General features: G+C 61.4%; 4 protein-coding genes across 4 annotated transcripts; 3 read left to right on the top strand and 1 right to left on the bottom strand.

The window, feature by feature from the left end:
- Window positions 1-1418: 1418 nt before the first annotated feature.
- On the top strand, window positions 1419-5021 carry LOC141936897 (uncharacterized). The gene is made up of 3 exons (XM_074854255.1): window positions 1419-1449; window positions 2481-2857; window positions 4177-5021. The coding sequence occupies exons 2-3, from the start codon at window positions 2482-2484 to the stop codon at window positions 4617-4619; spliced, it is 819 nt and encodes a 272-aa protein (XP_074710356.1). The 5' UTR covers window positions 1419-1449; window position 2481; the 3' UTR covers window positions 4620-5021.
- A 1286-nt stretch (window positions 5022-6307) lies between these two features.
- LOC141936896 (uncharacterized) lies at window positions 6308-8208 on the top strand. The gene is made up of 2 exons (XM_074854254.1): window positions 6308-6456; window positions 7185-8208. Exons 1-2 carry the CDS (start codon window positions 6415-6417, stop codon window positions 8136-8138), a joined length of 996 nt encoding a protein of 331 aa, XP_074710355.1. The 5' UTR covers window positions 6308-6414; the 3' UTR covers window positions 8139-8208.
- A 735-nt stretch (window positions 8209-8943) lies between these two features.
- LOC141936868 (uncharacterized) lies at window positions 8944-18771 on the bottom strand. The gene is made up of 14 exons (XM_074854210.1): window positions 18747-18771; window positions 17633-17681; window positions 17421-17483; window positions 17159-17204; window positions 14602-17054; window positions 14408-14464; window positions 14077-14267; window positions 13702-13983; window positions 13420-13497; window positions 12657-12842; window positions 11821-11946; window positions 11253-11363; window positions 9317-9687; window positions 8944-9001 (listed from the first exon to the last, which is right to left on the bottom strand). The coding sequence occupies exons 2-14, from the start codon at window positions 17676-17678 to the stop codon at window positions 8944-8946; spliced, it is 4068 nt and encodes a 1355-aa protein (XP_074710311.1). The 5' UTR covers window positions 17679-17681; window positions 18747-18771.
- Window positions 18772-19117: 346 nt separating this feature from the next.
- Window positions 19118-27768, top strand: TUBB (tubulin beta class I). The gene is made up of 4 exons (XM_074854400.1): window positions 19118-19313; window positions 22448-22556; window positions 22786-22896; window positions 25402-27768. The coding sequence occupies exons 1-4, from the start codon at window positions 19257-19259 to the stop codon at window positions 26457-26459; spliced, it is 1335 nt and encodes a 444-aa protein (XP_074710501.1). The 5' UTR covers window positions 19118-19256; the 3' UTR covers window positions 26460-27768.
- Window positions 27769-27887: the final 119 nt, after the last annotated feature.

Raw genomic sequence — 27887 nt, 5'->3', positions numbered from 1 at the left:
AAACGTGTGCGTATTAAGACGCCGGCAGTCCCGCATACGCTGACCCTGCGTCTAAACAGTAACGACTTACGGGCGGCTACCAAATGAACCGGATCCAACCCCAAATTTCAGTGACTGTCAAGCTCCCATGCAGCCAATACCTCAGCACAGTTACTTTCCCAAAAGACATTTTAAAGAATACCCGTTTGATAGATGGTCCTTGTCTGTCCCCGCAGCGATCCGATTGAGGAGAGGAGTCTCTCCAGAGAAAGCTCCAGGGGTACCTGAGAGAGTCCCAGTCTCGATGGGTCCTGCAGCCGGGCAGAGAGGGTCCCACCTGGGTCGCCAACTGAAACAAAGAAATTGCCTCACCAGTCAGAAACCAATGGAACCATTCAGCAGATATTCTGGATTAGCAGCGCTGGGGATTCTCCACCATCGGCTCCCCCGAACTAGCAGGGGACATCAGTTTACACCCCCCGATCAAAGCGATTCATTAGATCTCCTGGAAAGGGGAGTCTGATGATAACGAGTTCCCGGAATTCATTTACACAGCCCCAGCCTGTGCAGTGACAACAGGTTGAGGGGCTTCGGGGGCCGAGGGATGAAGTCCGTGGTCCTCCCCAGAGCATGCACAGTAAAGCCCAGGTGTCTTCGTCCTAAATCGGCGAGCTCACCCTCCCGAGATTGTATCTCTGTGTCGTTTTGTTCGAGTTCCCCTCATCTGACTTTGCCCAAGTGCCCAGTGAGGGCTTTGAGTCTGTTACCAGTGAGTTCTAGAGGGGGCGTTTTACTTTAGTCTGGCCAAAGAGGCCATGGGAAAACAGTTGAGGAGTCCTTGGGAAACAAACACAAGCACAACTTTCATGTATCACAGTTTAGTCTTAATCAGAAATTCATTGGTTTGAGCCCTTTCAGGATAAAAGGAGCCCTGAAGGGGTAAATCTGGGCCCTGAGGGGGTAAATCTGGCCTCCAAGGGGCTACATCTGGGCCCTGAAGGACTAAATCTGGGTCCTGAGGTGATAAAGGGAGCCCTGAGGTGGTAAATCTGGGCCCTGAGGAGATAAAGTGATCTCTGAGGGGCTAAATCTGCGCCTTGAGGGTATAAATCTAGCACCTGAGGGGATGGGGGGAGCTCTGAGGGGGTAAATCTTGGCCCTGAGGGGATAAAGGGAGCTCTGAGGGGGTAAATCTGGGTCCTGAGGGGGGTAAATGGTAACCTGAGGGGGAAAATCTGGGCTCTGGAGCATGAACCTGGCCCCTGAGGGGTAAATCTGGGCTCTGGAATATACATTTTGGTCCCTGAGGGGTTAAATCTGAGTCCTGGGGGCGTAAATGGGGTCCAAGGGGTGACAGGACCGAGATTTTTAGGTCCCTCCCATTGCCCCAGATGCCTCGATACCACATGGGAGGGGCAGCTGACGCAGATGCCACCAGTGTTGTGGCCTGGAAACAAGGGACACAAGGAGGTAGGTGCTGGCGGTGGGGGGGGGACACCCACATCCAGATACCTGGGTCCCTTGTGGGGGGACCCCAGGGGTGGAGGGGGAGGTAGGGGAAAGGGGGGGACACCCACACCCGGATGCCTGGGTCCCTCTGCGGCTGTGGAAAAGGAAGTCGATGGGTTCCTGCACCCAACGCCTGGGTCCCTCAGAGCCACAATGGCGGCCACACCCAGACGCCTGTGTCCCTCTTGTAGGGGTGTGTGACACCCCCCACCCAAAACACTTGGGTCCCTGGAGAGGGTCCTCCACCCCGGACCTGGGGTCAGCCCCAGGACACCTGGGTCCCCAGGGTGTGCCCCCTCCCCAGACCCTTGGGTCCCCCCTTCGGATCACTGTGTCCCCCCCACCATCCCTCAGGACCCCTGTGTCCCCAGGGTGTGTCCCGTCTTCAGACCCCTGTGTCCCCTCCCCTGAACCCCTGTGTCCCCCCCCAGCACCCCTGTGTCCCCCCCTGACGCCTGTGTCCCCTCCCCAGCACCCCTGTGTGTCCCCTCCCTAGACCCCTGTGTGTCCCCTCCCTAGACTCCTGGGTTCCCCGAAGGACACCTGGGTCCCCAGGGTGGGTCCCCTCCCCCAGACCCCTGTGTCCCCACGCCAGGACCACTGTGTCCCCCCCCAGATGCCTGTGTCCCCCCCCAGACCCCCGTGTTCCCCTTCCTGGACCTCTGAGTTCCCCCGCCCAGACCTCTGGGTCCCTACCCAGGACCCCTGTGTCCTCCCCCCAAACGCCTGTGTCCTCTCTGCAGGACCCCTGTGTCCCTCCTCCGGACCCCTGTGTCCCCCCCCAGACCCCTGTGTCCCCTCCCAGACCCCTGTGTCCCCCCCCGGGACCCCTGTGTCCCTCCCCTGGACCCCTGTGTCACCTCTCAGACCCCTGTGTCCCCCCCAGGACACCTGGGTCCCTACCCAGGACCTCTGTGTCCCCTCCCTGGACTCCCGTGCCCCTCCTCCAGGACCCCTGTGTCCCCCCCCCCAGACCCCTGTGTCCCCCCCAGGATGTCCTCCCCTGATGTGGCCTGGGCCAAGGCGGTCTTGGATCGTGCAATGGGGGCACTGGTGGGACTGGCGGAGGCACTGGGGACACCGGGGATGGTGACAAAGGCGCTGGCGGAGGCGAAAGCGGTGCTGGAGGATGCGGAGGAGGCACGGGAGAGGCTGAACACGGTGCTGGTGGAGACGATGGCGGCGGCGGCGCCGGTGATACCGACACCGGGGGTCAATGCCGAAGGTGTATACGGTGCACTGGAAGCGCTCGCCACCGCCCGCGCTGCCGAACTGGAGCGGGAACTGAGACAGAACCGCCGGCGCCGCCGGGTGCTGCGCGTGATCCGAGACGTCGCCATAGTGCTGATGCTTGTCTGCACCCCCCTGCGTGAGTACGGACCGGTATAGACCAGAAAGGACCAGTTCAGACCAGTAAGGAGCCCTACAGATCTGCTTGGACCAGCAATGCTGGTAGACAACCTTACAGACCAGTACAAACTGGTAGGAAACTCTGCAGGCCAGTGGAGACTTTCTCTTGCCCTGACCAGTATAGACCAGAAGGGACCAGTTCAGACCAGTAGGAATCTGCTACAGATCTGCTTGGACCAGTAAGGCTGGTAGACAACCTTAGAGACCAGTGCTAGTGATAGAGAACCCTACAGACCAGTACAGACCAGTAGGAAAGCCCTACAGGCCAGTAGAGACTTTCTCTTGCCCTGCCCAGTAGAGATCAGAATGGACCAGTTCAGACCAGTAAGGAGCCCTGCAGATCTGCATGCACCAGTAATGCCAGTAGAGAACCTTACAGACCAGTACAGACCAGTAGGGAACCTTACAGACCAGTAAGGAGCTGTACAGACAAGTAGAGACTTTCCCCTGCCCTCACCAGTATGGACCATTTCAGACCAGTAATACCAGCAGAAGGCCCTATAGACCAGTAGGAACCAGTAGAAAACCCTACAGACCAGTAGACCAGTAGAAGCTTTCCACTGCTCTGACCACTATAAACCAGTCTGGAGCTCTACAGACCAGTTCAAACCAGTATATACCAATAGGGACCAGTAGGAGACACTGTAGACCAGTAGGGACTAGTAAAGACCAGTAGAATGCCCTATAGACCAGTATAGACCGGTATAGAGCTTCCCTTGCCCCAACCAGTATGGACTGTGGGACACTGGGACAAGACTGGGGACACTGGGACAGGATGGGGGACACTGGGAGGGGACAAGGACACTGGGAGGGAAGTGGGGACACTGGAAGGGGACACCAGGAGGGCACTGCCACACCAGAAAGGAACAGGGTCACTGGGACAAGACTGGGACCACTGGGAGGGGACTGGGGACATTGGGACAAGACTGGGGACACTGGGATGGAACTGGGGACACTGGGAGAAGACAAGGACACTGGGTCAAGACTGGGAACACTGGGATGGGACTGGGGGCAGTGAGAGGGGACTGGGGAAATTGGGAGAGGACAAGGAAACTGGGATGGGGAACACTGGGATGGGATGGGGACACTGAGATGGGGGACATCAGGAGGGGATGGGGACACAGGAAGAGAACTGGGGCCACTGGGAGGGGACTGGGGCCACTGGGAGGGCCTGGGAACACTGGGATGGGATTGGAGCCACTGGGAGGGGACAGGGGCCACTGGGAGGGGCCGAGGACAGGGGCTGATGTCCCCGTGTCCCTCCCAATGTCCCTGCAGTGTCCCTGGATGTGGTGCGGGAAGCGCTGGGGGTGACCCAGGAGAATGAACTTGTCACCTCCCTGGCCACCATCATCGTCACCTGCCAGGCGGCCCTGTACGGCACGGAGACAGCCGAGCGTCACCTGGCCACTGCCGTCAGCCACCAACGTCAACAAGCTGACCGCTACCGCCACCGGGCCAGGGCCATCGCTGCTGTCACCAAGGCCACCGCCGAGGCCACCACCGCTTTCAGTGACACCCTGGGGACGCTGGAGGAGGTGACCCGTCAGCTGAGGACCTTGGTGGACGCCGTCACCCAGGACCTGGAGACGGCCCAAGGCTTCCCTGCCAGCGCCCAGGCCCTTGGGGACATCATGGTGGCCTTGGCGACAGAGATGGGGGACAAGGAGGGGACGCAGAGGTTGGCCCGGGCACGGGAGGCTCTGCCAGGGGATGAGTAGGGACAGGGACACCGGGAGGGTCCTCCTCATCTTGGGGACACCCTGATGTTCCCTTGACCCATCTGGGGACACCAGGAGGATCCTCCTTGTCTTGGGGACACCAGGATGTCCCCTGTCCCATCTGGGGACACCAGGAGGATCCTCCTCATCTTGGGGACACCCTGATGTCCCCTTGATCTGTCTGGGGACACCGGGAGGGTCTTCCTCCTTTTGGGGACAGCAGGATGTCCCCCTGTCCCATTTGAGGACACCAGGAGAGTCCTCTTCATCTTGGGGACACCAGGATGTCCCTTCTCTGTCCTGGGCACACCCTGATGTCCCCTGTCCCACCTGGGGACATCGAGGATGTCCCCTTTCTGGTCCAAGGCCACCAGGGACAGGTAGGCGACACCGTCCCCTGTCCCCCCCCAATAAACCTCAGGGACACACTGAGCCCCTGACCTGTTACTGGGGGTTGGGGACATGACAGGGACATGGGGACACCAGGGGAAGGGGACACCCCCCCACCCCACCCCCTTCAGAGGACACCAGGATGTCCCCAAGCCATCAATACTCAGGAGTGTCCCCAATGTCCCCAAGCTGGATGTCCCCAAGCCATGGGGCACATGGTGAGGACACATCAGGGCCATCTGCAGAGCCGTGTTGGGGACACTGGGGACATCATTGGGGACACACCAGGGCTGTGTTGGGGACATCTCTGAGGCCACCTTGGTCCCAACATTGGGGACACTCCGGGGACATCGTAAGGGCCAGCACTGGGGACATGCTGGGGCCACCACGGAGGACACCGAGGACTGTGGGTGGCCATGCTGGGCCCCATTTGGGACATTTTGGGGGGACATCAGGGAGCATGGGGGTGCATTGGGGACATCGGGGGACATCAGGGGACATTGGGACATTGGGGGACACATCGGGGGACACTGAGGGCTGTAAGTAGCCATTTGGGACATTTTGGGGGGACATCGGGAGCATGAGGGTGCATTGGGGACATTGGGGGACACTGGGGGGTCAGGGGACCCTGTTGGGGACATTGAAGGACATCTGGGGACATTGGGGGGACATTGGGGGACACCAAGGACCATGGATGGCCATGCTGGGGCCCCATTGGGGACATTTTGGGGGGGACATCAGGAGCTTGAGGGTGCACTGGGGACATCGGGGGACACTGGGGGTCAGGGGATCCTTTGGGGGACATTGGGGACATCGGGGGATGTTGGGACATCAGGGGGGACATTGGGGGACACTGAGGGCTGTGGGTGGCCGTGCTGGGGACCCATTGGGGACATTTTGGGGGGACCTCAGGGAGCATGGGGGTGCATTGGGGACATCAGGGGGCACCGGGGGGCAGGGGATCCTGTTGGGGACATTGGGGACAATGGGGGACACTGGGGGGGACAACAGAGGACACTGAGGGCTGCGGGTGGCCCATCGGGGGACATCGGGGGGGACACTGGAGGCCGCGGCGTCCTGCTGAGAACAGCTGGGGGAGGGGGGGGGGGGGGGAGGAAACTGGGAGCCGTGGGTTCCCATCGGGGACATGGAGGGGACATTGGGAGCCGTGGGGTCCCGTTGGGGACACGGGGGGGACCCCCCGAGGGCGGTGGGTGGCCGTGGCAGTGTCACGGGGCGGGTGACGTCCCCACTGGCAGCGTCCCCTCGCCCAACCCCCGTGGGCCGAGCTTGGCCCAGGCCCGGGACTGCGTGAGGCCACCGCTGCCGCCCCGTCCCAGCCCCGCGTGTCCCCCCGCCGTGTCCCCAGCGTGTCCCCAACTCGTCCCCATCGCTGCCACCACCTATGGAGACCCCTGAGGCCACCGGGGCCACCGTCCCCCCCGAGGTGGGACAAATCTCGGAACTGGCTGGTGGGGGGAGGGGCAGGGGGAAAGGTGGGGGACAGGGAGGGGTCGGGGGGGGACTGAGGGGACGGGGGGTGGCAGGGGTGGTGACAGAGGGGACAGGGGGAGGCAGAGAGGGTGGAAGAGGGGGTGAAAGAAGGGACACGGGTGGCAGGGAGGTGACAGAGGGGACAGGAGTTGGCAGAGGGGGTGGAATAGGGGACAGGAGTGGCAGGGGGACAGGATCAGGGTGGCAGGGGGTGACAGAGGGGACAGGGGGGTGGCAGAAGGGGTGGAAGAGGGGACAGGGGTGGCAGGGGGACAAGATCAGAGTGGCAGGGGGGTGACAGAGGGGACAGGGGGTGGCAGAAGGGGTGGAAGAGGGACAGTGGTGGCAGGGGGGTGGCAGGGGCACTGGGTCAGGGTGGCAGGGGGGTGACAGTGGGAAGAGGAGGGTGACAGAGGGGATGGGGGTGGCAGGGGGGTGACAGAGGTGGCAGAGGGGACAGGGCTTGGCAGGGAACAGCGGTGACAGGGGACAGCAAGAGCAGGGACAGGGGGATGGGGAGGGACGTGGGGTCACCGGGAATGGGGGGGGGGACCCCAGGGGGACCGTGGGGACAATGGCAGGGACAGGGGACATTGGGGGACCCCTGGCTGCCATCAGGGGACCTCAGAGGGGACAAGGGCCATGGGGGGACCCTGCCACTGGCTGTGTCCCTGTCCCCAGGTGTCCCCAAATCTGCTGGAGCCATTGGTGACCGTGGTGGCCATCCTGGGCGAGCTGGGGGCCACCCCAGGGGATGTCCCCCTGGCCAAGCCAGCGGGCTCGCTGCGGGCTGGGCTGGTCACCCTCATTCTCAGGATCTGCCGGGCCATGGAGCACCGTCAGGGGGAGGCCACCTACCTCCGTCGTGCACTGGCCACCGCGGGGGACAACTGGGCCACCGTGGCCACCATCACCCGTAAGTGGCGGGAGTCGGTGGCATCGGTAGAGGCCGCCTGGGCCACGATAGCAGAGGACGCCATGCGCTTGCAGGATGCCTGTGGGGCCGTGGCTACCACGGGGGCTACCACTGGGGTCAGCAAGGGCAACCTGGCGGTGGCGGTGGCCCGTGAGACCAGCGCATGCCAGGATGTGCTGGAGGCCGCCCGGGCCCTGCCAGTGGCCTCGGAGTGGGCCGCGATGGCCGAGGCAGTGGAAACCCACACGACACGAGTGGCTGAGGCCAGCGAAGGGCTGCAGGCGGCCACCAAAGCCACCGAGGCGACCGTGGTGACAATGTTGGATACGATGGTGGCCAGGGAGCGGGGACGGCTGGTGGCAGTGGCCCACGAGCCCCTGGGACGCTTGGTGACCGCCTGCCACGGGGCCACCCTCTTCTACCGTCACCTGCGGTGTCGCCTTGAGGACATCGAGGCCACCAGACACGGTGGCCCCGAGGCTCCTGGGGTGGCCCAGGGGGGTCCTGGTGGCCCTGAGGACCTGTTGGCAGCGGTGACAGTGGCCGAGGCGCTGTGGGACGCGAGTGCCCGCCTGGCCCGTGGCCACCTCCTGGGGACACTGCAGAAGGTCCGGGGGCTGTTGGTCACCCCCAATGCCACCGTGGCCACCGTTGTGGCCCAGCGCTGCCGGGAGGCCACCGCCGCCCTCCCGGGGCTACTGCCGCAGGGACCGCGGTAGGGGATGGTGGCTTCGTTGGGGACAAGTGGCTTTGTTGCGGACCACTGGCATCAACGTGTCACTGCTGCAATCCTGGCTCTGGGTCACTTTGTCCCCAAATGTGTGTCCCTGTCCCCACGTCCCCCCATGTCCCCATCCTGTGTCCCTGTGTCCCCCCCGGCCCCACATTCCCTCCTGTGTCCCCGCATCCCCATCCCATGTCCCCATGTCCCCTCCTGTGTCCCCACACCCCTCCTGTGTCCCCACGTCCCCCCCAGTCTGTGTCCCCATCCCATGTCCCCATGTCCTCCCCAGTGTCCCCATGTCCCCTCCCGTGTCCCCATATCCCTCTCAGTGTCCCCGTGACTCCATCCCATGTCTCGTCCCCCCCAGTGTCCCCACGTCCCCTCCCGTGTCCCCGTGTCCCCATCCCATGTCCCCACATCCCCTCGTGTCCCCACATTCCCTCCCGTGTCCCCACGTCCCCTCCCATGTGTCCCCTTCATGTGCCTAAGTGTCACCTGTCTCGTGTCCCCTCTGTGTCCCCTCTAAGTGGGTTCCTGGTGTCCCCAAAGCCACCAGGACCACACAAGGGGGTCCTCCTGTCCCCACAGGCAAGTCCAATGTCCCCAAGGCCACCACAGTGGCTCAAGAGGGTCCTGGTGGCCCCAGGGCCACCACAGCCATGTACAGGGACCTCCCCTCCCCCCCCCCCATGTCCCTTCCACATCTCTGCCACCTCCTGTGTCTCCCCCTGTCCCCTCCTTGTCCCCATATGTCCCTGTGTCCCCCCAAAATGGGGGGGGGGGTGTGGTTCCCCACCCCATCAGGGAGGTGACACTCCTGTGTCCCCCCAAAAAGGATAATTGGGGTCCCCAAACCCACTGGGGGGGGTGACACACCCATGTCCCCTGAAAAAGGGGGGGGTTGGGGTCCTCCACCCAGGAGGTGACACCCCTGTGTCCCCCCAAAAAAGGAGAATTGGGGTCCCCCACCCCATTGAGGGGGTGACAACCCTGCGTCCCCCCAAAAAAGGGGGGTTTGGGGCTCCCCATGCAGGAGGTGACTCAAAAGAGGGGACATCTTGCAATCCCCCACCCCCAGGGACACCCCTGTGTCCCCAAAAAGCTTGAGGGGGGGGCTTGGGGTCCCCCAGCCCCACCCGGGAGGTGACACCCCCATTTCCCCCCTCCCCAAACCCCAAATCACCCCCTTTTTTTTTTTTTTTTGCTGCCAAACGCCTTTTTATTGGCGGGTGGGGGGGGCCGCCGGCCTCCGCCTGGTCCCGGGGGGATCCCGGGGGGGTCCCCGATTCCGCCCACGGGTCTGCACCTCCCCGGACCCTTCGGGGGGGGGATGAGGGATCCCCAATGGAGCTGTAGGAGCCGTTGGGAGATTTGGGGGGGTCCCGTGGGAAGCAGGGGGGGGGCAGGAGGAAGGGCTGGACCTGGAGGCGCTGGCGCAGGAGCCCCGTCAGCAGCAGCTCGGCTGAGGTCAAGGGCAAACGGGCCCCCAGCGCCGGGGCCCAGCACCCCGCGTCCGCCTCGCACGAGATCACCAGCCGCCGCGGCTGCGGGGGAGCGGGGGGGTCACTGGGGGGGCGTAGGACCCCCCCCCGAGCACCCCAAAGCTTCTGGGGTCCCCAGTATCCCTCTGCCCCCCCTGGGAATCCCAGTGGGATCCTCTGCAGGAGAGACTGGGATGCTCTGACCCCCCTTGTGCTACAGTGGGACCCCAACCCCCCCGGGACACCCAGTAGCTCCTCCGCTTCCCCCCCCCCCCCCCCCAGACCCCCAAGTCTAATGAGACCCCCCAACCCCAACGGGACCCCCCCCCAACCCCCAATTATGCCCCAATTCCCCACTAACCCAAATGAGACCCCCAAGACCCCTGGGATGTCCTGAACCCCCACACAGTGGGATCCCAACCCCCCTGGGACCCCCAGCAGCTCCTCACCCCCCCCCGGACCCCCCAACTCTAATCAGACCCCCCAACCTCAATGGGACCCCCCCAACCCCCAATTACCCTCCTCAGGACCCCACTAACCCAAATGGGACCCCCCAAGACCCCTGGGATGTCCTGGGATTCCCAGGATCCCCCCAGGAGCCTCCAACCCCAATGGGACCCCCCCAAGACCCCTGGGATACCCTGACCCCCCCCCCAAATTCCCCTGGAAGCCCCTGACGCCAGTAGGACCCCCCCAAAGCCCCCAGGATGCCCTGACCCCCTCCCAGGGCACCTTGACCCCCCCCAGCACCACCCCCAGGAGACCCCAACCCCAATGGGACACCCCCCCCCCCCCAATTCCCCCTCTAGGACCCCACTAACCCAAATGGGACCCCCCGAGACCCCTGGGATGTCCTGACCTCCCCCCACAGTGGGACCCCAACCCCCCGGGGCCCCCAGCAGCTCCCCACCCCCCCCCCCCCGACCCCCCAACTCTAATCAGATCCCCCAACCTCAATGGGACCCCCCCCACCCCCAATTCCCCCCCTCAGGACCCCACTAACTCAAATGGGGCCCCCCAGGACCCCTGGGATGTCCTGACACCCCCAGGCACCCCCCCCCGGAGCCCCTGATCCCAATGGGGCCCCCCAAGACACCCTGACCCCCCCCCCCCCCCCAGGACCCCACAACTCTGATGGCCCCCCCCCCCAATTCCCCTGGGGAGCCCCAAAGTTCCCCAGGACCCCCTGACACCTCCCCCCAACACCCTTTGGGACCCCCCATGTCCCCCCCCATGGCTTTGGGACACCCCCCCCCCCCCGATGTCCCCCCAACACCCCTCTGGTCCCCTTCCCAGTGGCTCTGGGACCCCCAACATCCCCCAATGTCCCCTTGGTCCCCTCCCCGGTGGCTCTGGGACCCCCAATGTCCCCTTGGTCCCCTCCCCGGTGGCTCTGGCACCCCCCATGTCCCCTGATGTTCCCTTGGTCCCCTCCCTGGTGGCTCTGGGCCCCCAATGTCCCCTGATGTCCCCTTGGTCCCCTCCCCAGTGGCTCTGGGACCCCCATGTCCCCCCTCTTGGTGGCTCTGGGCCCCTCATGTCTCCCAATGTCCCCTCCCTGGTGGCTCTGGGCCCCCCACGTGCCCCGCCCCCCCCCGCCCTCCGCCCCGTCCCCACTGTCCCCTCACCCCGTAAGTGTCGGGCATCGTGGGCAGGAAGGTGCCACCGCTGCAGGTGACAATGTCCCTCATGTGCTCGGGCTCGGGGCGGACGTTGGGGGTGACATGGACCTCGTAGCCCTGGGGACACAGAGGGGACACAGAGGGGACACGTCTGTCAGTCCCTCCCTGGGACAACCCCCAAGTCTACCACACTGGACCGAGGCCATATGGGGGGGGGTGTGGTGACACAACTTGGGGGACCGAGGACACTTTTGGGGACAGGGTGGTCCCTCAGGGCCACCAGCGGAGGAGGGGGGACACCCACTGGCCACCCCCAAGCCTCTGAGACCACAGGGTGGGGACTTAAGTCAATGGGGGACAAGGACACTTGGGGGCACAGGGCCACCGTGGCGCTACCGGGGGACAGCAGGGGACAGCAGGGGACAGCAGGCGCTGTGTCACCCAGTGGGTGCGCCACTCGGTGGGGGGACAGGGCCACCTGTTGCGGGGTTCAGGGCCTCTCAGGGAGGGTTGGGGCCACTTGAGAAGAGCTGGGGCCACTTAGGGACAGTTGGGGACCGTTGGGGACAGTCACCTGGAGCAGGGGGTGGCAGCGGGCGCGGCGCAGGGCCTGGGCCAGGCTGAAGCCGAAGTGTCGCTCCTGCTGCCTGTCCTGCACCAGGAAGGGACCCGCCCCCAGGACACGGCCACTGCTGGCGCTCTGGGGACACACGGGGGACACGCGGTGGCACCCCCCGACCTCAGGGACATCCCCCCTCCCAGCTCCCTCCCATCCCCAAACGGCCCCTGCCCTTGTCACCCAAAGGCCCCTCGTCCCCAAGGATCCCACCCCCTGTCCTCAAGGTCCCCCCTTGTCCCCAAGGCCACCATCCCCTGTGCCCAAGGACCCCTCCTTTGTCCCCAAGGCCACCATCCCCTGTCCCCAAGGATCCCCCTTGTCCCCAAGGCCACCGTCCCCTGTCCCCAAGGACCTCCCCTTTGTCCCCAAGGACTCCCCTTGTCCCCAAGGCCACCATCCCCTGTCCCCAAGGACCCCCCCTTTGTCCTCAAGGCCACCATCCCCTGCACCCAAGGACCCCCCCTTTGTCCCCAAGGCCACCATCCCCTGTCCCCAAGGACCCCATCCCCTGTCCCCAAGGACCCCCCTTGTCCCCAAGGCCACCATCCCCTGTCCCCAAGGACCCCCCCCCTTTGTCCCCAAGGACCCCCCCCCCTTTGTCCCCAAGGCCACCATCCCCTGTCCCCAAGGACGCCCCTTGCCCCAAGGACCCCTCCTTTGTCAGCCAGAACCCCCCTGTCCCCCAGGACCCCTCCTTTATCCCCAAAGACCCCCCCCCCCTTATCCCCGAGGTCCCTTCTCCTGTCCCCAAGGCCCCTCTCATTGTCCCCAGGCCCCCACCCCTCTGGGACCTTGTGGAGCCACTCGGGGGTGACGATGGGGACACCGCGGGCCACCGCGCAAAGGAACTTGACGGTGCGTCGGATGCGGTCGGTCACCAGGTGGGTGCAGTCGAAGACGGAGGTGGCCATGGACCCCCCCAGTGTCCTCAGGGCCACCTCCATCCCCGGGGAGGCCACGACCCCTGTGAACAGCACCTGGGCACATGGGGACACCGCAAGGACACTTTGGGGACATCCCTGGGGTGGCCACCACCACTTTAAAGAACAGTGGGGGATGTGGGGACACCATGGGGACACATTGGGGACATCCCTGCGGAGGTCACCACACCTGTGAAGAGCACCTGGGGATGCGGGGACATGTTGGGGACATCCCTGGGGGTGGCCACCAGCCCTGTGAACAGTACCTGGGGACATGGGGACACCATGGGGACATGCTGGGGACATCCCTGGGGTGGCCACCACCCCTGTAAAGAGCATCTGGGGATTTGGGGACATGCTGGGGACATCCTTGGGGTGGCCACCACTCCCATGAACAGCACCTGGGGACATGGGGACATGCTGGGGACATGCCGGGGACATCCCTGGGGTGGCCACCACCCCTGTGAAGAGCACCTGGGGACATGGAGACATTGTGAGGACACATAGGGGACATCCCTGGGGCTACTCCCACCCCCATGAACACCAGCTGGGGACACCACAGGGACACTCAAAGGTGACATTGGGGACACCGAGGGACACCCCTGGGTGCTGACCCTCTCTTCTCCCACAATACCTTGGGGGGGGTGGAGCCAGGGCCCCCCCGGGGGCGGAGCTGGGGCCTGGTGACCTCTGGCGGCTCCTTCTCTTCCTCCTGGGGGGTGGAGCCGTGGGATGAGACCCCGCCCCATCCCAACAAGCCCCACCCACCCCCCCCTTTTAGCCACACCCCACCCTGGTCTCCACCAATCAGCAGCCAGCAAGGGCAGGGCCCCATGGAGACCCCACTCACCCACAACCACGCCCCATATTTTGGCCACGCCCACCACCCTTAGGCTCCGCCCTCAGCAACACCCACCTCCGCTTGAATCCGTGATGGGGCGGGGCCCGCCCGACGGGGGCGTGGCTTGGCCGGTGGGCGGGGCTCTGATTGACCCCGCCCCCTCGTGACTGGCAGCTCCGGGGGTGGTGGTGGTGGTGGGCGGGCCTGGAGGCGGGGGCTGCGCCGCACAGGGGTGGGGACAGGGGGTGCCCCGCCCCTTCCCCTGCTGGCTCCGCCTTCTCCTGAGGCTCCGCCCCCTGAGGCTCCGCCCCCTCGGCTCCTGGCCAGGCGCTGGCTGCGGCGAGGCCCCTCCCCTACCTTTGGCAGGGGGGGTGTCAGTGCCTGGGTCCCCCTTGGGGGGTCCCAGGGTGGGGTGGGGGGGGTGTGGGGGGTGTCTCCCCTCGCACTCACCTCCCCACTGGTGGCTGCTCCACTCCCTGTCCCCTCCTGGGTCGGTGTCACCGTTGGGGGGACCCCAACGTCCAGCAAATCCCGGGCGGGCTTTGGGAGGGGCTGTTCTTCCTCCTGCTCCTCCTCCTCTTCCTCCTCGGGGGGGCAGAAGGGCTGGGTGGGCTCCTCGGGGTCCCAACTTGAGGCTGCGCCTGCGGGAGAGTCACACTGGGGACCCAGGTAGCCTTGGGGGGGGGGGGGGGGGAGGCATCGAGGTGTTTTGGGGGACACCCGGGTGTCCTGGGGTGGGGGGGGGGGGACACACATACACCCAGGTATCTGGGCCACCTACCCTCGGCTACCGGTGGCAAGAAGCTCTGGGTGGGCTCCAAAAAGAGGTCGGGGTCTTCTGGAAAAGGGCAGGGGGGGAGGGAAGGAAGAGCCTTGAGAAGGGCCCCAGGATTTGGGGGGGCCCCAGGTATTTGGGGGGACCCCAGGCATCCACGGGGGGGGGCACCCCCAGGAGTCTGGGGGGGCCCCGCTTACCCTCAGTGTCACACTCTGTCACCGCTGCACCCGTGGCCCCGTTGTGGGGAATGGCCCCGGCGCTCCCAGATCCTCCATCAGCGCCGACACTCCAATTTGGGTCCAAACAGGGCGATTTAGGGGCGGAAACATCTGGCAGCACAGCTGGATCCCTGCCCCCGGCCGGGGTCGCCCCGCTGCGGCGCTGGGGCCCAACATCTGGATCTGGGGCTACGACGCGATGGGTTGGGAACATCTTTTCCGCCTCTGCGTCGCGCTCTGGCTCGGGGGGAAAATCCTGCCTTTTTGGGGACAATTTGCAGCGTTTTGGGTCCGCCTCCTCCACATCGGTATCGCTGCCTGGGGTGGGACACGCAACATCTGGATGGGGGTGATTTTGGAACCGGATTCGGCTCCGGAGGCCTCGAACAGCTGGAGTAGGGGCCACCTCCTCCACGTCGGTGTCGCTGCTATCCCGGGGGCTCGCTGGAGAGGGAACATCTGGATTTGGGGGCGTCGCCGTCACATCTGGGTCACCAGATGTGCCCCGATGTCCCTGCACCGCCCCAACATCTGGAATGACACCGTTGTTCCCAACGATTTTATCGCTGTCCACATTTGGGGCCGGGCACTGGGCTTTGAGGGCGTCAACATCTGGATTTGGGAATGAGGCCTTCACATCTGGATCATCATTGGTCCGCGTCCGCCCCTTGGGGTCAACATCTGGCACAGCGGCCATCTTAGCAACTGGATCCGGGACCTCACGGGCTGCTGCGTGTGGTTCCGGAGCTCCAGCATCGGGAAGGGGGTTGAGGTCCTCCACATCTGTATCGCTGTCACCGCCTGAGGTCACTGAGCCGTGGCTGAGGCCCCCAACATCTGGATTCGGGGTCTCCACCACCACCGTTGGGTCTTTCCGGGTGTTTTGGGGTGTTTCATGGCTTTTTGGGTGAAGAACGCCTTGACTCAGGTTGTCTTCTTCCACATCGGTGTCACTGTCCACCTCCAGGTTCTGAGGTTCATTCTGGGCTTCTTCAACATCTGGATTTGAGCTTTTAAGCTCAACATCTGGGTTTTTGTGGGTAATTCTATGGGGTTTTGGACACTCAACATCTGGATCCACCTCGTTCTCCTCCACATCTGTATCACTGTCCACCACAAGTGCATAACGGTTGTTTCGTGGTCTTACAACACGCGGATTCGGGCTCTCCGTCTCCAGATGTGGGTTTCTTGGTACATTTTGGGTTGCTTGATGGGTTTTCAGAGCCCAAACATCTGGATTGGAAGTGTCCTCTTCCACATCTGTATCGCTCCCCACCAGGAGAATCCGTCGCCCTTCAACATCTTGATTTATGGCTTTGACCTTCACATCTGGGTCTCCAGGGGCTGTTCCGTGGCTTTCTGGACACCCAACATCTGGATTTGAACCGTCCTCCTCCACATCTGTATCGCTGTCCACCACGAGCATGTGATGAGCCTTTTGCAATCCTTCGACATCTGCATTTTGCGTCTCCATCGCAATAATTTGGGTTTTTGGTATGTTTGGGGTTCTTTGGTGGGTTTTAGTGTATCCAACATCTGGATCAGCTTCATTCTCCTCCACATCTGTATCACTGTCTACCACGAGCACCCGATGTCCCTTTTGTGAACCTCCAACATCTGCATTGGGAGTCTCCATCTCAATATTGTGGGTTTTTGGTACATTTTGGGTCATTCGATGGGTTTGGGAGCGTCCAACATCTGGATAGGCTCTATCCTCCTCCACATCTGTATCGCTGTCCACCGTGAGCATCTGATTTTGGACCCCTTCGACAGCTGAGTTTGAGCTCTCCATCTCCACATCTGTATCACTGTCCACCAAAAGTGTCCGACATCCATTTTTGGGACCCCCAACATCTGGATTCTGGGGGTCCATCTCCACACCTGAGGTTTTAGGCACGTTTTGGGCAGTTTGTCGTATTTTTGTGCTCTCAACGTCGGGGCAAAACTCGGCTTCTTCCACATCTGTGTCGCTGTCCACCACAAGCGTCCGACATCCATTTTTGGCATCTCCAACATCTGGATTCGGGCCCTTTTCCTCCACATCTGTGTCACTGCTGACCTCCGGGGTGGCCTGGTCACAGTTGTTTGGGTGAAAAAAGGCAGATTTGGGGAGTACCTCCACAGCTGTATCGCTTTTGACATCAAGACACACGTTGGTGCCTTCTAGATGTTCTGCATCTGGATCAACATCTGGACCCGCCACCTTTCGGGGGTTCAGAGGGTGATTTGGGGGCTGAACACTCGGAGCAGCTGTTTTTCTCCCCACATCTGGATCTGGGGCGGCTTGGGGGCCAAAACGGCGCTTTTTGGGTCCTCCGACGTTTGGATCCGGGCAGGGTTTGGCCACATCTGGGAGGTGGCCCCACGTAAGGGTGCGGCAGCGTTTTCGGGGCCTCTGAACATCTGGGTGCACATCTGGCTCCTCCGGGTCACTGCAGGGGTGAAGGCCAGGGGTTCAGGCATCCGGGCCCACCCCTAAAAGGACCCCAAAGATCCTGAACCCACAAAGGGAAATAAGTTTTTGGGCTTCACCCACCTCTCCGGCACGACTCGGGGTGAGGCAGCACCTCTGAGGGCAGGGCCTAGGGGAGCAGAGCACCAACTATTATTGTAGGACCTACAGTAACTCCAGAGAGTCCTATCAGACCCAGACATCCAGGCTTATCTCCCTCCCCCCACTGTCTTCCCCTGTCTTGGTGGTGTTTATGTAGGTCCTACCATAACCACCACCTCGTTGTGTCTCTGTAGGCCCTACGATAACAGCGCGTTCCCCCGCCGCCCCGTCCCCGCACACTCACGCCAGGGCAACTCGTCGTCCTCCGAATCGCTGGCGAGGGGGGGCCCCGGCTCCGGTCTCCACCCTAAAGAGGATCCAGGCATCCGGGGGGCTGCAGGACACCCCCTTTCATGGGGACCCCGGCGTCCGGGAACCCCCTGGCCCCTCCAAGGGACTCAGGTGTCCAGGAGGGGACCCCAACACTGGGGGGGGACACACCCCCCCCACACGTACCTGTGCCCCCCACGGTGCTGAGGCCTTGGTGACATCTTCGGTTCATGGTCTGAGGGGGGGGAACAACTGCCCCACAGATACAACTGCCCCCTCCAACTCCCCCCCCTCCAGTCCCCAATTGCCCCCCAAACTGCCCCCCTTCAGCTACAACTGCCCCCCCTCAAATGGCCCTTGGTCACCACTGCCCCCCCAGCTGCCCCTCTGGGTCCAATGGACCCCCCCAACTCCCTCCCCCATCCTCCAGCTGCCCCCCCCCAACTGCCCCCCAGCTCCTTATGCCCCCCTGGTTTCTAACTGCCACCCCAAATTGCCCTTCCCAGTCCCATATCCTGCCCCAGGGACCCCCAAATTGCCCCAGAGAGCTCCCAAACTGCCCCAAGAGAGCCCCCCGAATTGACCCAGAGAGCCACAAACTGCCCCAGGGACGCCCCAAATTGCCTTAGAGCCCCAAACTACCCATGGATGCCCCCAAACTGCCCCACAGGGCCCTAAACTGCCTCAGGGACCCCCCAAATTGACCCAGAGAGCCACAAACTACCCCAAGGACCCCCCCAAACTGACACAGAGAGTCCCAAACTACCCCAGCAACCCCCCCCAACTGCCCCACAGGGCTCTAAACTGCTTTAGGGACCCTTAAACTGCCCCACACCCCTCCCAAGTGCTCCTCACCCTCCAACTGCCTCAGGGGTCCCCCCCAAACTGCCACAGAGAGCCCCAAACTACCCCAGGGATAACCCCCCAACTGCCCACAGGGCCCTAAACTGCCTCAGGGACCCCCCAAATTGACCCAGAGCCCCAAACTACCCCAGAGACCCCCCCCAAACTGCCACAGAGAGCCCCAAACTACCCCAGGGACACCCCCAACTGCCCCACACCCCTCCCACGTGCCCCTCACCCTCCAACTGCCTCAGGGACCCCCCCCAAACTGCCGCAGAGAGCCCCAAACTACCCCAGGGACCCCCCCAACTGCCCCACATGGCCCTAAACTGCCTCAGGGACCCTTAAACTGCCCCACACCCCTCCCAAGTGCCCCTCACCCTCCAACTGCCTCAGGGACCCCCCCCAAACCGCCCCTCGGAGCCCCCAAACCACCTCACAAGGCCCCGACACTCACCCCTCCCGCTCCGCCGGCCCCCTGTCCCGCCCTCCCGGCTTCTATTGGCCGTCACCGCTCCGCGTCACCGCCCACCCGCCGCTCCCATTGGCTACCGCGCGCGTCCGTCCAGCGCGGAGCATAGAGAGGGGCCGGGACGGTCCTCCGAAGCCTGGCAGCGCGGCTGTGGGCGGGGCAGAGCGCCCGCCTCCAACCATAGAGAGGCGGCGGAGTGGCCGCAGTGAGGGGGTATGTGCAAGCAGCGCCCTGGGGGCGGGGCCTCCCGCACGCCCCGTCCAATGGGAGCGCGGCGAGCGGGCGTCGCCGTCCAATGGGAGCGCGGGGCCGGCCGCCGCCGCTTTGTCTATATGAGGCGCCGCGGGACCGCGGGAGCCGCCATTGTCGCCGCCGCCGCGCTCGCAACAGCGCTCCCGCCTTAAAGGGGCTGCGCCACCGAATCGCCCATTAAGACCGGGTGGGGCCCACCTTTCCGGCACCGTCACCGCGCCCAGCCCGACCCGCGCCGCCACCATGAGGGAGATCGTCCATATCCAGGCGGGCCAGTGCGGCAACCAGATCGGGGCCAAGGTGAACATCGGGCGGGCGGCATCGGGTCGGGGGGTGGGGGGGTGGTGGCCCCCCCCATTCTTCCCTCCCACAGCGGCGCGGCCCCTTTTAAGAAGCTCCTCCCCCTCCGCGCGCAGACAAAGGCGGACCCGAATCGGGGCGATTTCAGCCTAAAATCGAGCATTTCTCGCCCGGCGAGAGACTAAAATGAAAAGCGCGGCTCCGAAATAGAGGGGTTCGGCCTCAAAAGTGAAGAGGTTCGGCCCCAAAATGGAGGTTTCCGGCCTCAAAATGGGGGCGCCCCGCCCCTCCCCCCTTCTTCTCACGCGGCCCCAAAATGGCGGTTTCCCGCCGCGCCTGAGGGCAGCGGCCCCGGGATGCGGGTTTTCAGCCCCAGAATAGCGCTTTTCATTAAAAAAAATTATTTATTCGGCCCCCTGAATTCCCCCTTAGCGATATTCGACCCCAAATCTGCGATTTTTGCTTCGATTAGAGCAAACTCATCCCTAAAATGAGAGGTTAGAGCCTAAAAAACGGGGCGGATTAGCCCAAAACCAGGGGTTTTCACACACACGTTCCCCAAGCGATGTTTTAAAAGCCCAAATTCTGCGATTTTTAACTCAAAATCACGGCATCCTGCGCCTTGCAGCTTGTTGAGCCCCAGAATGGCGGGTATTGGCCCCAAAAAATGGGGTCTGCACCCCCCATATTAGGTATTTTGACCACCACGTAGGCGTTTTCTAATCTAAAATGAGAGTTTTGTGCCCCAAAATAAAGATTTCTGCCCCCACATGGGGCGTGCCGCCCACGGCGTTTTCGGCCGCGAAACGGGGCTTTTCCGTCCTTAAAGGATTTCTAAGCCCAAAATAAAGGTTTTCAGCCCAAAAATAGGGGCGTGCCGCTTCTCAGGAGAGTCTTTTTATTTCCAAAGTGGGTATTTTTTGCTCTTAAAATGGGATCTCTTTGTCCCGAAATATTTTCTTTTCCAGCCCAAACATAGGGTTTTGGAACGCAAAATAGAGGGTTTTCAGACGTAAATGGAGAAGTTTAGCCTCAAAGTTGGAGTTTCCGGCCCCAAAATGGAGGTTTTTCGGCCTCGGAATAAGCTTTGTTCCCTGAAATAAATTTTTTAGTCCTAAAATGGGCATTTCTGTCCCCTAAAAGAGATTCCGGCCCCGCAATAAAGATTTTTAGTCCCAAAATTATTTTCTTTGTCCCCCAAATGTTTTTTTCGTAGCGCTAAAATAAGGGTTTCTGCCCCCAAAAGCATTTTCCAGATGCAAAATGGAGGTTTTCAGCTTCAGAGTAAGATCTTTGTTCTTTGAAATGTCATTTTTCAGTCCCCAAACAGCTTTATTTTTGCCCCAAAGTGGGTTTTTGAGGACCGGAAAGGAGCTTTTCAGCCCCAACAAGGATTTTTTTTTTTTTTCAGTCCGAAGTGGATTTTTTTGCAGCTAAAATGGGGGATTTCAGCCCCCAAAATGGAGGTATCCAGCCCCAAAATGGAGGTCCTCAGCTCAAGAATAGGATCTTTGTGCTCCCAAATGCATATTTTTCTGCCCCAAATTCGGGGAATTTGCTCCAAAATATAGATTTTTGACCACCGAATAGGGGATTTTTTATGCAAAAAGGTACTTTCGGCCCCAAAATGGATGTTTTAGGCCTCGGAATAGGTTCTTTTCTGTGCCAAAACAGTATTTTTTCTGCTTCACAATAGGGTTTTCCACCCCTAAACATTTTTTTCAGCCCCAAATTATTTTTTTTATACCAAAATGAGGCTTTCCCCTCACAAACGACAGTTTTTGCCTTAAAATGGGCGTTTTCGGCCGCAGAACAGGACCTTAGTGCCGCCAAAATGGACGTTTTCAGCCTCAGAATAGGATCTTTGTTCTCAGAAATGGCTAAAAATGAGCCTTTTTGACTCCAAAAAGCATTTTTTTCTGCTCCGGAATGGGTTTTTTAACGTCACAATACCAGTTTTTACCCCCAAAATAGGCTTTTCTCACTCCAGAATTACTATTTTTTTGCAACTCCAAATTAAAACCATTTTGTTCACAAGAAGCATTTTTTAGCCTCAAACTTTCCAGTGCCCGAATTAGGTTTTTTTCCCCCCAAAAACCAGACTTTTTCATCCCATGATTAAAATTTTAGCCACAAAATTCTCTTTTTACTGCCCCACGCCAGCATTTTTCACCAAAAACTGTAATTTTAGCTCGCTAAAACCTGCAGTGCTGGGATGCCCGTAAATGCAGTTTTTCAGTTTCCCAAATGATCTTTTTTAACCCAAATCGCCACTTTTAACCCATTCCTCCGCCATCAGCCCAAAATTGCGGGGTTTTGGCCTGTTTTCACCTAAAGGGCGTGGCCCTGTCTCCCCCCTCCCCATGACCTTGGGGGGGGTGTTGGGGTCCCCAGAGTGCCCGCCCCGCCCCCACCCTTTGTTTCCAGCCGCCCCACCCCCCACGGGCAGATTTTGAGGAGGAAAATGGGAATTTCGGAATTTAATTTTTTTGAGGGAAGAGATGGGTATTGTTGGGGCGGGATGGAAAAAGCAAATTCGGGGTATTTCTGAAATTAAACGTTTTTGGAAGCGCCTCCACGATTCAAACGCGGGTTCCGGTTCCCGCCTGCCCGTTTTTTTGGGGGGGGGTGGGGGGGTGATTACGCCCCACTTTGGCCACGCCCCTGCGGGTGGTGAGACTCCGCCTCCCTCAGGGATGGCCCTGCCCCTTGACACACCCCACCTCCTCCAGGGTTGGCTCCTCCCCCTTGGCCCTGATTGGTGCTGCTCAGCTTGGCTCTGCCCCCAGGGTTGGTCTTGCTCCTGCAGTGAGGCCACGCCCACTTTTTAAAGTCTCCACCCCCTGGACTGGCTGCTCAATCAAGATTCCAGGCTCAGCCCCCAGGGTTGGCTCATCCAATGAGGCTCCCCCTCCTCCCCCAGGCTCCACCCCCTCAGACACACCCCCTGACCAAGTTCCACCCCTTATACCGCCCCCTCCCGCCCCAAGGGAGGACCCAGATCTTCCACCCCACCCCACCCCTCCAAGGGACCCATGGGTCTGGGCCACCCCAACCCCACTCAGGGGGGTACCCCAGGCATGGGGGGTGGGGTGGGTGGGTGGAGCCTTTCTGACCCCACCCCCTATCGCCAGTTTTGGGAGGTGATCAGCGATGAACACGGTATCGACCCCACCGGCACTTACCACGGCGACAGCGACCTCCAGCTCGACCGCATCAGCGTCTACTACAATGAGGCCACCGGTACGGTGTCACCCTGTCACCCTCCCGCTGTCACTCCTCTGTCCCCATCACCCCCCCTCATCCCTCTCCACCCAAGACCTGACGTGCTCAGCTCACCCATTCTCCTCCCCACACCCTCCCTCCACCTTCTCGGGTTTTGGGGTGGTTTCTGGGGGTTTTTAGGGGGGTGGGGAGGTGACGCAGCGGTGTTGTCACCGTCCTCACCCCGGTGACATGGCAATGTCCCCAGGGGGTAAGTACGTGCCGAGGGCCATCTTGGTGGACCTGGAGCCGGGCACCATGGACTCAGTGCGCTCGGGACCCTTTGGGCAGATCTTCCGGCCGGACAACTTCGTTTTTGGTGAGTCCCCGTGTCACCCGGTGTCCCCCCATGTTCCCCCCCCCTCCATGTCCTTCCTTGTAGGTGACCCTGGGATATCCTGTCATGGCAGGGTGGCAGTTGGTTTCACTTGGTGGCTATGAAGCTCCCTGTGGTGGCTACCTTTGGGTGACCATCACCATGGGGTGGGGTGGTGGGTCCCCACTGTCCCCACCGTGGTGGCCCATGGGGTCCCAGTGGTGGCCCATGGGTGCTAGTCCCAGTGGAGTGACCCCTCACTCCTTGACGGCCCTCACAGTAGGGTGGCAGGTCCTTATTGTCCCCTTCTTGGTGGCCAGGGTGTCTCCTTGTGTCCCCAGAGCTGCACCCCTTGGATTCTGGGAGGGTTGTTGAGGTCCCCAAAGGGGTCAGGGGTCCCCAAATGAGGTGCATAGGGATCCCCTAGGAGATAGGTGCTCTCAGGAGCTCAGGGTGCCCATGGGTGGGATGGAGATACCTAAGGAGAACGGTGGGGACCTTAAGGGTGGGCTGGATGTCCCCAAGAAAGGTAACAAGAGGTCCCCAAAGCACTTGGAGGTCCCCAAGAAGAGTGATGGTGGTCCCCAAGGAGCTGAAGTGTGGACTGGAGGTCCCCAGGAGTTGGACAGAGGTCCCTGAGGTGCTCAGGGTGCCCAAGGTTGTCATGAAGATGGAGAAGGAGGGGGGTGGAGGTCCTCAAGGTCAGGCTGGGGAACTCAGAGGAGGAGGATAGAGGTCCCCAAGGGTCAGGCAGAGATACCTAGCAAGGGTGATGGAGGTGCTCAAGGTTCTTGAAGGTGAGATGGAGGTCCCCAAGGTCTTTAAGCTTGGCCTGGAGATAGGCAAGAACAAGAATGCCTTAGTGCCTTAGTGTCCCCAAGGGTTTGCTGGATGTCTTCAAAGACAGTGACAGGTGTCCTCAAGGAGCATAAAGGAGGCTGATAGAGGTCCCTAAAGGTGGGATGGAGGTGCCCAAGGCCCTTAGTGTCCCCAGGGGTTTGCTAGATGTCTTCAAAGATGGTGATGGATGTCCCCACACGTGGGCTGGATGTCCCCGAGGAGGATGATGGAGATCCCCAAGGTGCATAAAGTCTTCAAGGCTGGGCTGAAGGTCCCCAAGGAGCATAGGGTCCCCAGGGTTTGACTGGACATCCCCAAGGGTGTTGATGGAGGTTCCCAAGCTGGACCTGGAGATAGGCAAGAAGAGCAGTGAAGGTCCTCAAGGCCCTTAGTGTTCTCAAGGGTCTGCTGGATGTCTTCAGAGATGGTGATGGATGTCCCCAAGGAGCATAAAGTCCTCAAGGGTGGGCTGGAGGTCCTCAAGGAAGGTGAGGGAGGTCCCCAAGGAGCTCAGGGTCCCCAAGGGTATTGATGGGGGTTCCCACAAGGGTGGGATGGAGGTCCCCAAGTCCCTTAGGGTCCTCAGGGGTTTGCTGGATGTCTTCAAAGACGGTGATGGATGTCCCCAAGGAGCATAAAGTCCTCAAGGGTGGGCTGGAGGTCCTCAAGGAGATCAGGGTCCCCAGGGTTTGGCTGGACATCCCCAATGATGTTGATGGGGGTTCCCACAAGGGTGGGATCAGGGTGCCCAAAGTGATGAAGGTTGGTTTGGATGTCCCCAAAGGTGGGATGGAGGTCCCCAGGGTCTTCAAGGATGGCCTGGAGATAGGCAAGAAGAACACTGAAGGTCCCCAAGGTCTTTAGGGTCCTCAGGGATTTGCTCAATGTCTTCAAAAATGGTGATGGATGTCCCCAAGGAGCATAAAGTGCTCAAGGGTGGACTGGAGGTCCCCAAGGGATATAAATTCCTCAAGGTTGGGTTGGACCTCCCCAAGGAGCTCAGGGTCCCAAGGGTGTTGATGGAGATCCCCAAGCTTGGCCTGGAGGTAGGCAAGAAGAACAGTGACGGTCCCCAAGGCCCTTAGTGTCCTCAGGGGGTTGCTGGATGTCTTCAAAGACGGTGATGGATGTCCCCAAGGAGCATAAAGTCCTCAAGGGTGGGCTGGAGGTCCCCAGGGAGGGTGATGGAGCTCCCCAAGGAGCCTAAGGTCCCCGAGGCTGGGCTGAAGTTCCCCAATGAGGGTGATAGAGGTCCCCAAGGTCCTCAAGTTTGGCCTGGAGATAGGCAAGAACAAGAATGAATGTCCCCAAGTCCCTTGGTGTCCCCAAGGGTTTGCTGGATGTCTTCAAAGATGGTGATGGGTGTCCCCACGTGTGGGCCGGAGGTCCCCAAGGAGGGTGATGGGTGTCCCCAAGAAGCATGGAGTCCCCAAGGGTGGGCTGAAGGTTCCCAAGTAGGGTGATGGAGGTCCCCAAGGAGCTCAGGGTCCCCAGGGTTTGGCTGGACATCCCCAAGGGTGTTGATGGAGGTCCCCATAGTCCCTAGGGTTGGCCCAAAAGCCCCCAAACTGAGCAACCAAAGTCCACCCCCCCCCCCTCCCCAAGACCTCAGTTTCCCCCGGGGAGCTCCTCCATGACGTCCCCACCGTGTGTCCACCCCCACCCCAGGCCAGAGCGGCGCTGGCAACAACTGGGCCAAAGGTCACTACACGGAAGGGGCCGAACTGGTGGACTCGGTCTTGGACGTGGTGAGGAAGGAAGCGGAGAGTTGCGATTGCCTCCAGGGCTTCCAACTGACCCACTCGCTGGGCGGCGGCACCGGCTCCGGCATGGGCACCCTCCTCATCTCCAAGATCCGTGAGGAATATCCCGACCGTATCATGAACACCTTCAGCGTCGTCCCGTCCCCCAAGGTCTCGGATACGGTGGTGGAACCCTACAACGCCACCTTGTCCGTCCACCAGCTGGTGGAGAACACAGACGAGACCTACTGCATCGACAACGAAGCCCTCTACGACATCTGCTTCCGCACCCTCAAGTTGACCACCCCCACCTACGGTGACCTCAACCACCTCGTCTCGGCCACCATGAGCGGCGTCACCACTTGCCTCCGTTTCCCCGGTCAACTCAACGCCGATCTTCGCAAGTTGGCCGTCAACATGGTGCCCTTCCCGCGTCTCCATTTCTTCATGCCCGGTTTCGCTCCCTTGACCTCCCGCGGCAGCCAACAGTACCGCGCCCTCACCGTCCCCGAGCTCACCCAGCAGGTCTTCGACGCCAAAAACATGATGGCCGCCTGCGACCCGCGTCACGGCCGGTACCTGACGGTGGCGGCCGTTTTCCGAGGCCGCATGTCCATGAAGGAGGTGGACGAGCAGATGCTCAACGTGCAGAACAAGAACAGCTCTTACTTCGTGGAGTGGATCCCCAACAACGTCAAGACGGCCGTTTGCGACATCCCGCCGCGCGGCCTCAAGATGGCCGTCACCTTCATCGGCAACAGCACGGCCATCCAGGAGCTCTTCAAACGTATCTCGGAGCAGTTCACCGCCATGTTCCGCCGCAAAGCCTTCCTCCACTGGTACACGGGTGAGGGGATGGACGAGATGGAGTTCACCGAGGCCGAGAGCAACATGAACGACCTCGTCTCGGAGTATCAACAGTACCAAGATGCCACCGCCGAGGAGGAGGAGGACTTCGGTGAAGAGGCCGAAGAGGAGGCCTGAGGGATCGGTCGTCCTCGGAGAGCCCTCATCATCCTCGGAGAGCCCTCGTCCTTCAGTGTTGTCCTTGGAGAGCCCTCGTCCTTCTGCCGTCATCGTCTTCGGAGAGCCCGCGTCCTTCACCGTTGTCCTTGGAGAGCCCTCGGCCTTCGTCGTCCTCGGAGAGTCCTTGTCCTTCGTCATCCTCCTCAACCTTCATCAGTGTCCTCGGGGAGCCCTTTGATCTTCATCGGTGTCCTCGGAGAGCCCTCGGTCTCGCTGTTGGCGCCAGAAAGCCATCGTCATCGGAGAGCCCGTGGCCTTCATCACTGTCTTCAGAGCGCCCTCGGCCTTCGCTGCGGTCCTTGGAGAGCTCTTGGCCTTCATCATCATCCTCAGAGAGCTGTTGCCCTTCCTCATCATCACCAGAAAACCCTCGCCCTTTGTCACTGTCACCAGAAAAGCTCTTGATCTTCACCATTGTCACCAGAAAGCTCTTGGCCTTCATGGTTGTCCTCAAAGCCCTCGGCCTTCACTGTTGTCACTGGAGAGCCCTTGGCCTTCGTCATCATCATCCTCGGAGAGCCCTCAGCCTTTGTCATTGTCCTCGGAGAGTCCTCGGTCTTCACTGGCATCACCAGAGAGTCCTCGCCCTTCACCATCGTCACCGGAGAGTCCCAGCCCTTCGTGACCACCGAAGAGTCCTTCACCATCGTCATCGTCCCTGGAGAGTCCTCGTCCTTCATCATCGTCACCAGAGAGACCCAGTCCTTCATCATGGTCACCGAAGAGTCCTTCACCACCATCCTCATCCTCGCAGAGCCCCTGTCCTTCATCGTCACCAGAGAGTCCCAGTCCTTCATCATGGTCACTGAAGAGTCCTTCACCATCATCATCGTCACCGGAGAGTCGTCGGAGCGTCCCTGTCCTTCACTGCCATCATCGTCACCCCCGTCCCCTCTCCGTTGTCACCAGAAGGCCCCTTGTCACCGCTGAGCCACTGTCCCCTCCGTGTCACCCCCCATGTCCCCCCCCCCCCCCACCGGGGGTGACATCACCACTAAATTATTGCAGCCCCCCGGGCACCAATTTGCTCCCGTTTCCACCCAAAACCACCAGTCCAGCTGCAGGGGGCTCCCGGGTGGCCCCATCCCCCGTGTCCCCAACCAGGGGCTCTCCTGTCCCCTCCATGTCCCCTCCCCCCCAAATCCATCCTGGTTTTGGTTTGGTTTTTCCCTTTTTAAGCTTTTTTTTTTTTTCCTTATTTTCTTTTTTTTTTTTTCATATTGAAAAGCCACGCCCGGGCGAGGAATAAACCCGGGATGTAAAGCCACCACCGTGTCCCTTGTCCCCTTCCTGTCCCCGTGGCCCTCCTGGGGTCCTCCAGCTCCACTTTGGGGTCCCCCCCATGGTCCTTGGGGGTCCCCTTGTCCCCTCCAGGTCCCCATGGGG

This window comes from Strix uralensis, chromosome 35 (genome assembly GCF_047716275.1).
Source record: "Strix uralensis isolate ZFMK-TIS-50842 chromosome 35, bStrUra1, whole genome shotgun sequence".
Taxonomy (NCBI): Eukaryota; Metazoa; Chordata; class Aves; order Strigiformes; family Strigidae; genus Strix; species Strix uralensis.
The sequence above is the reverse complement of the archived record's forward strand: the minus strand, read 5'-3'. Positions and strand labels throughout refer to the sequence as shown.

Excerpts from the sequence above, each read along its gene's own strand:
- LOC141936897 (XM_074854255.1), top strand. The coding sequence starts at position 2,482 with ATGTCCTCCCCTGATGTGGCCTGGGCCAAGGCGGTCTTGGATCGTGCA. Across the intron at positions 2,858-4,176 it reads GCTTGTCTGCACCCCCCTGC|TGTCCCTGGATGTGGTGCGG; the intron begins GTGAGTACGGAC and ends ATGTCCCTGCAG.
- LOC141936896 (XM_074854254.1), top strand. The coding sequence starts at position 6,415 with ATGGAGACCCCTGAGGCCACCGGGGCCACCGTCCCCCCCGAG. Across the intron at positions 6,457-7,184 it reads GGGCCACCGTCCCCCCCGAG|GTGTCCCCAAATCTGCTGGA; the intron begins GTGGGACAAATC and ends CCCTGTCCCCAG.
- LOC141936868 (XM_074854210.1), bottom strand. The coding sequence starts at position 17,678 with ATGAACCGAAGATGTCACCAAGGCCTCAGCACCGTGGGGGGCACAG. Across the intron at positions 13,984-14,076 it reads GAGCAGCCACCAGTGGGGAG|GTAGGGGAGGGGCCTCGCCG; the intron begins GTGAGTGCGAGG and ends CCCCTGCCAAAG. Across the intron at positions 13,498-13,701 it reads CATCACGGATTCAAGCGGAG|GAGGAAGAGAAGGAGCCGCC; the intron begins GTGGGTGTTGCT and ends TCCACCCCCCAG.
- TUBB (XM_074854400.1), top strand. The coding sequence starts at position 19,257 with ATGAGGGAGATCGTCCATATCCAGGCGGGCCAGTGCGGCAACCAGATC. Across the intron at positions 19,314-22,447 it reads GCAACCAGATCGGGGCCAAG|TTTTGGGAGGTGATCAGCGA; the intron begins GTGAACATCGGG and ends CCCTATCGCCAG. Across the intron at positions 22,897-25,401 it reads GCCGGACAACTTCGTTTTTG|GCCAGAGCGGCGCTGGCAAC; the intron begins GTGAGTCCCCGT and ends CCCCCACCCCAG.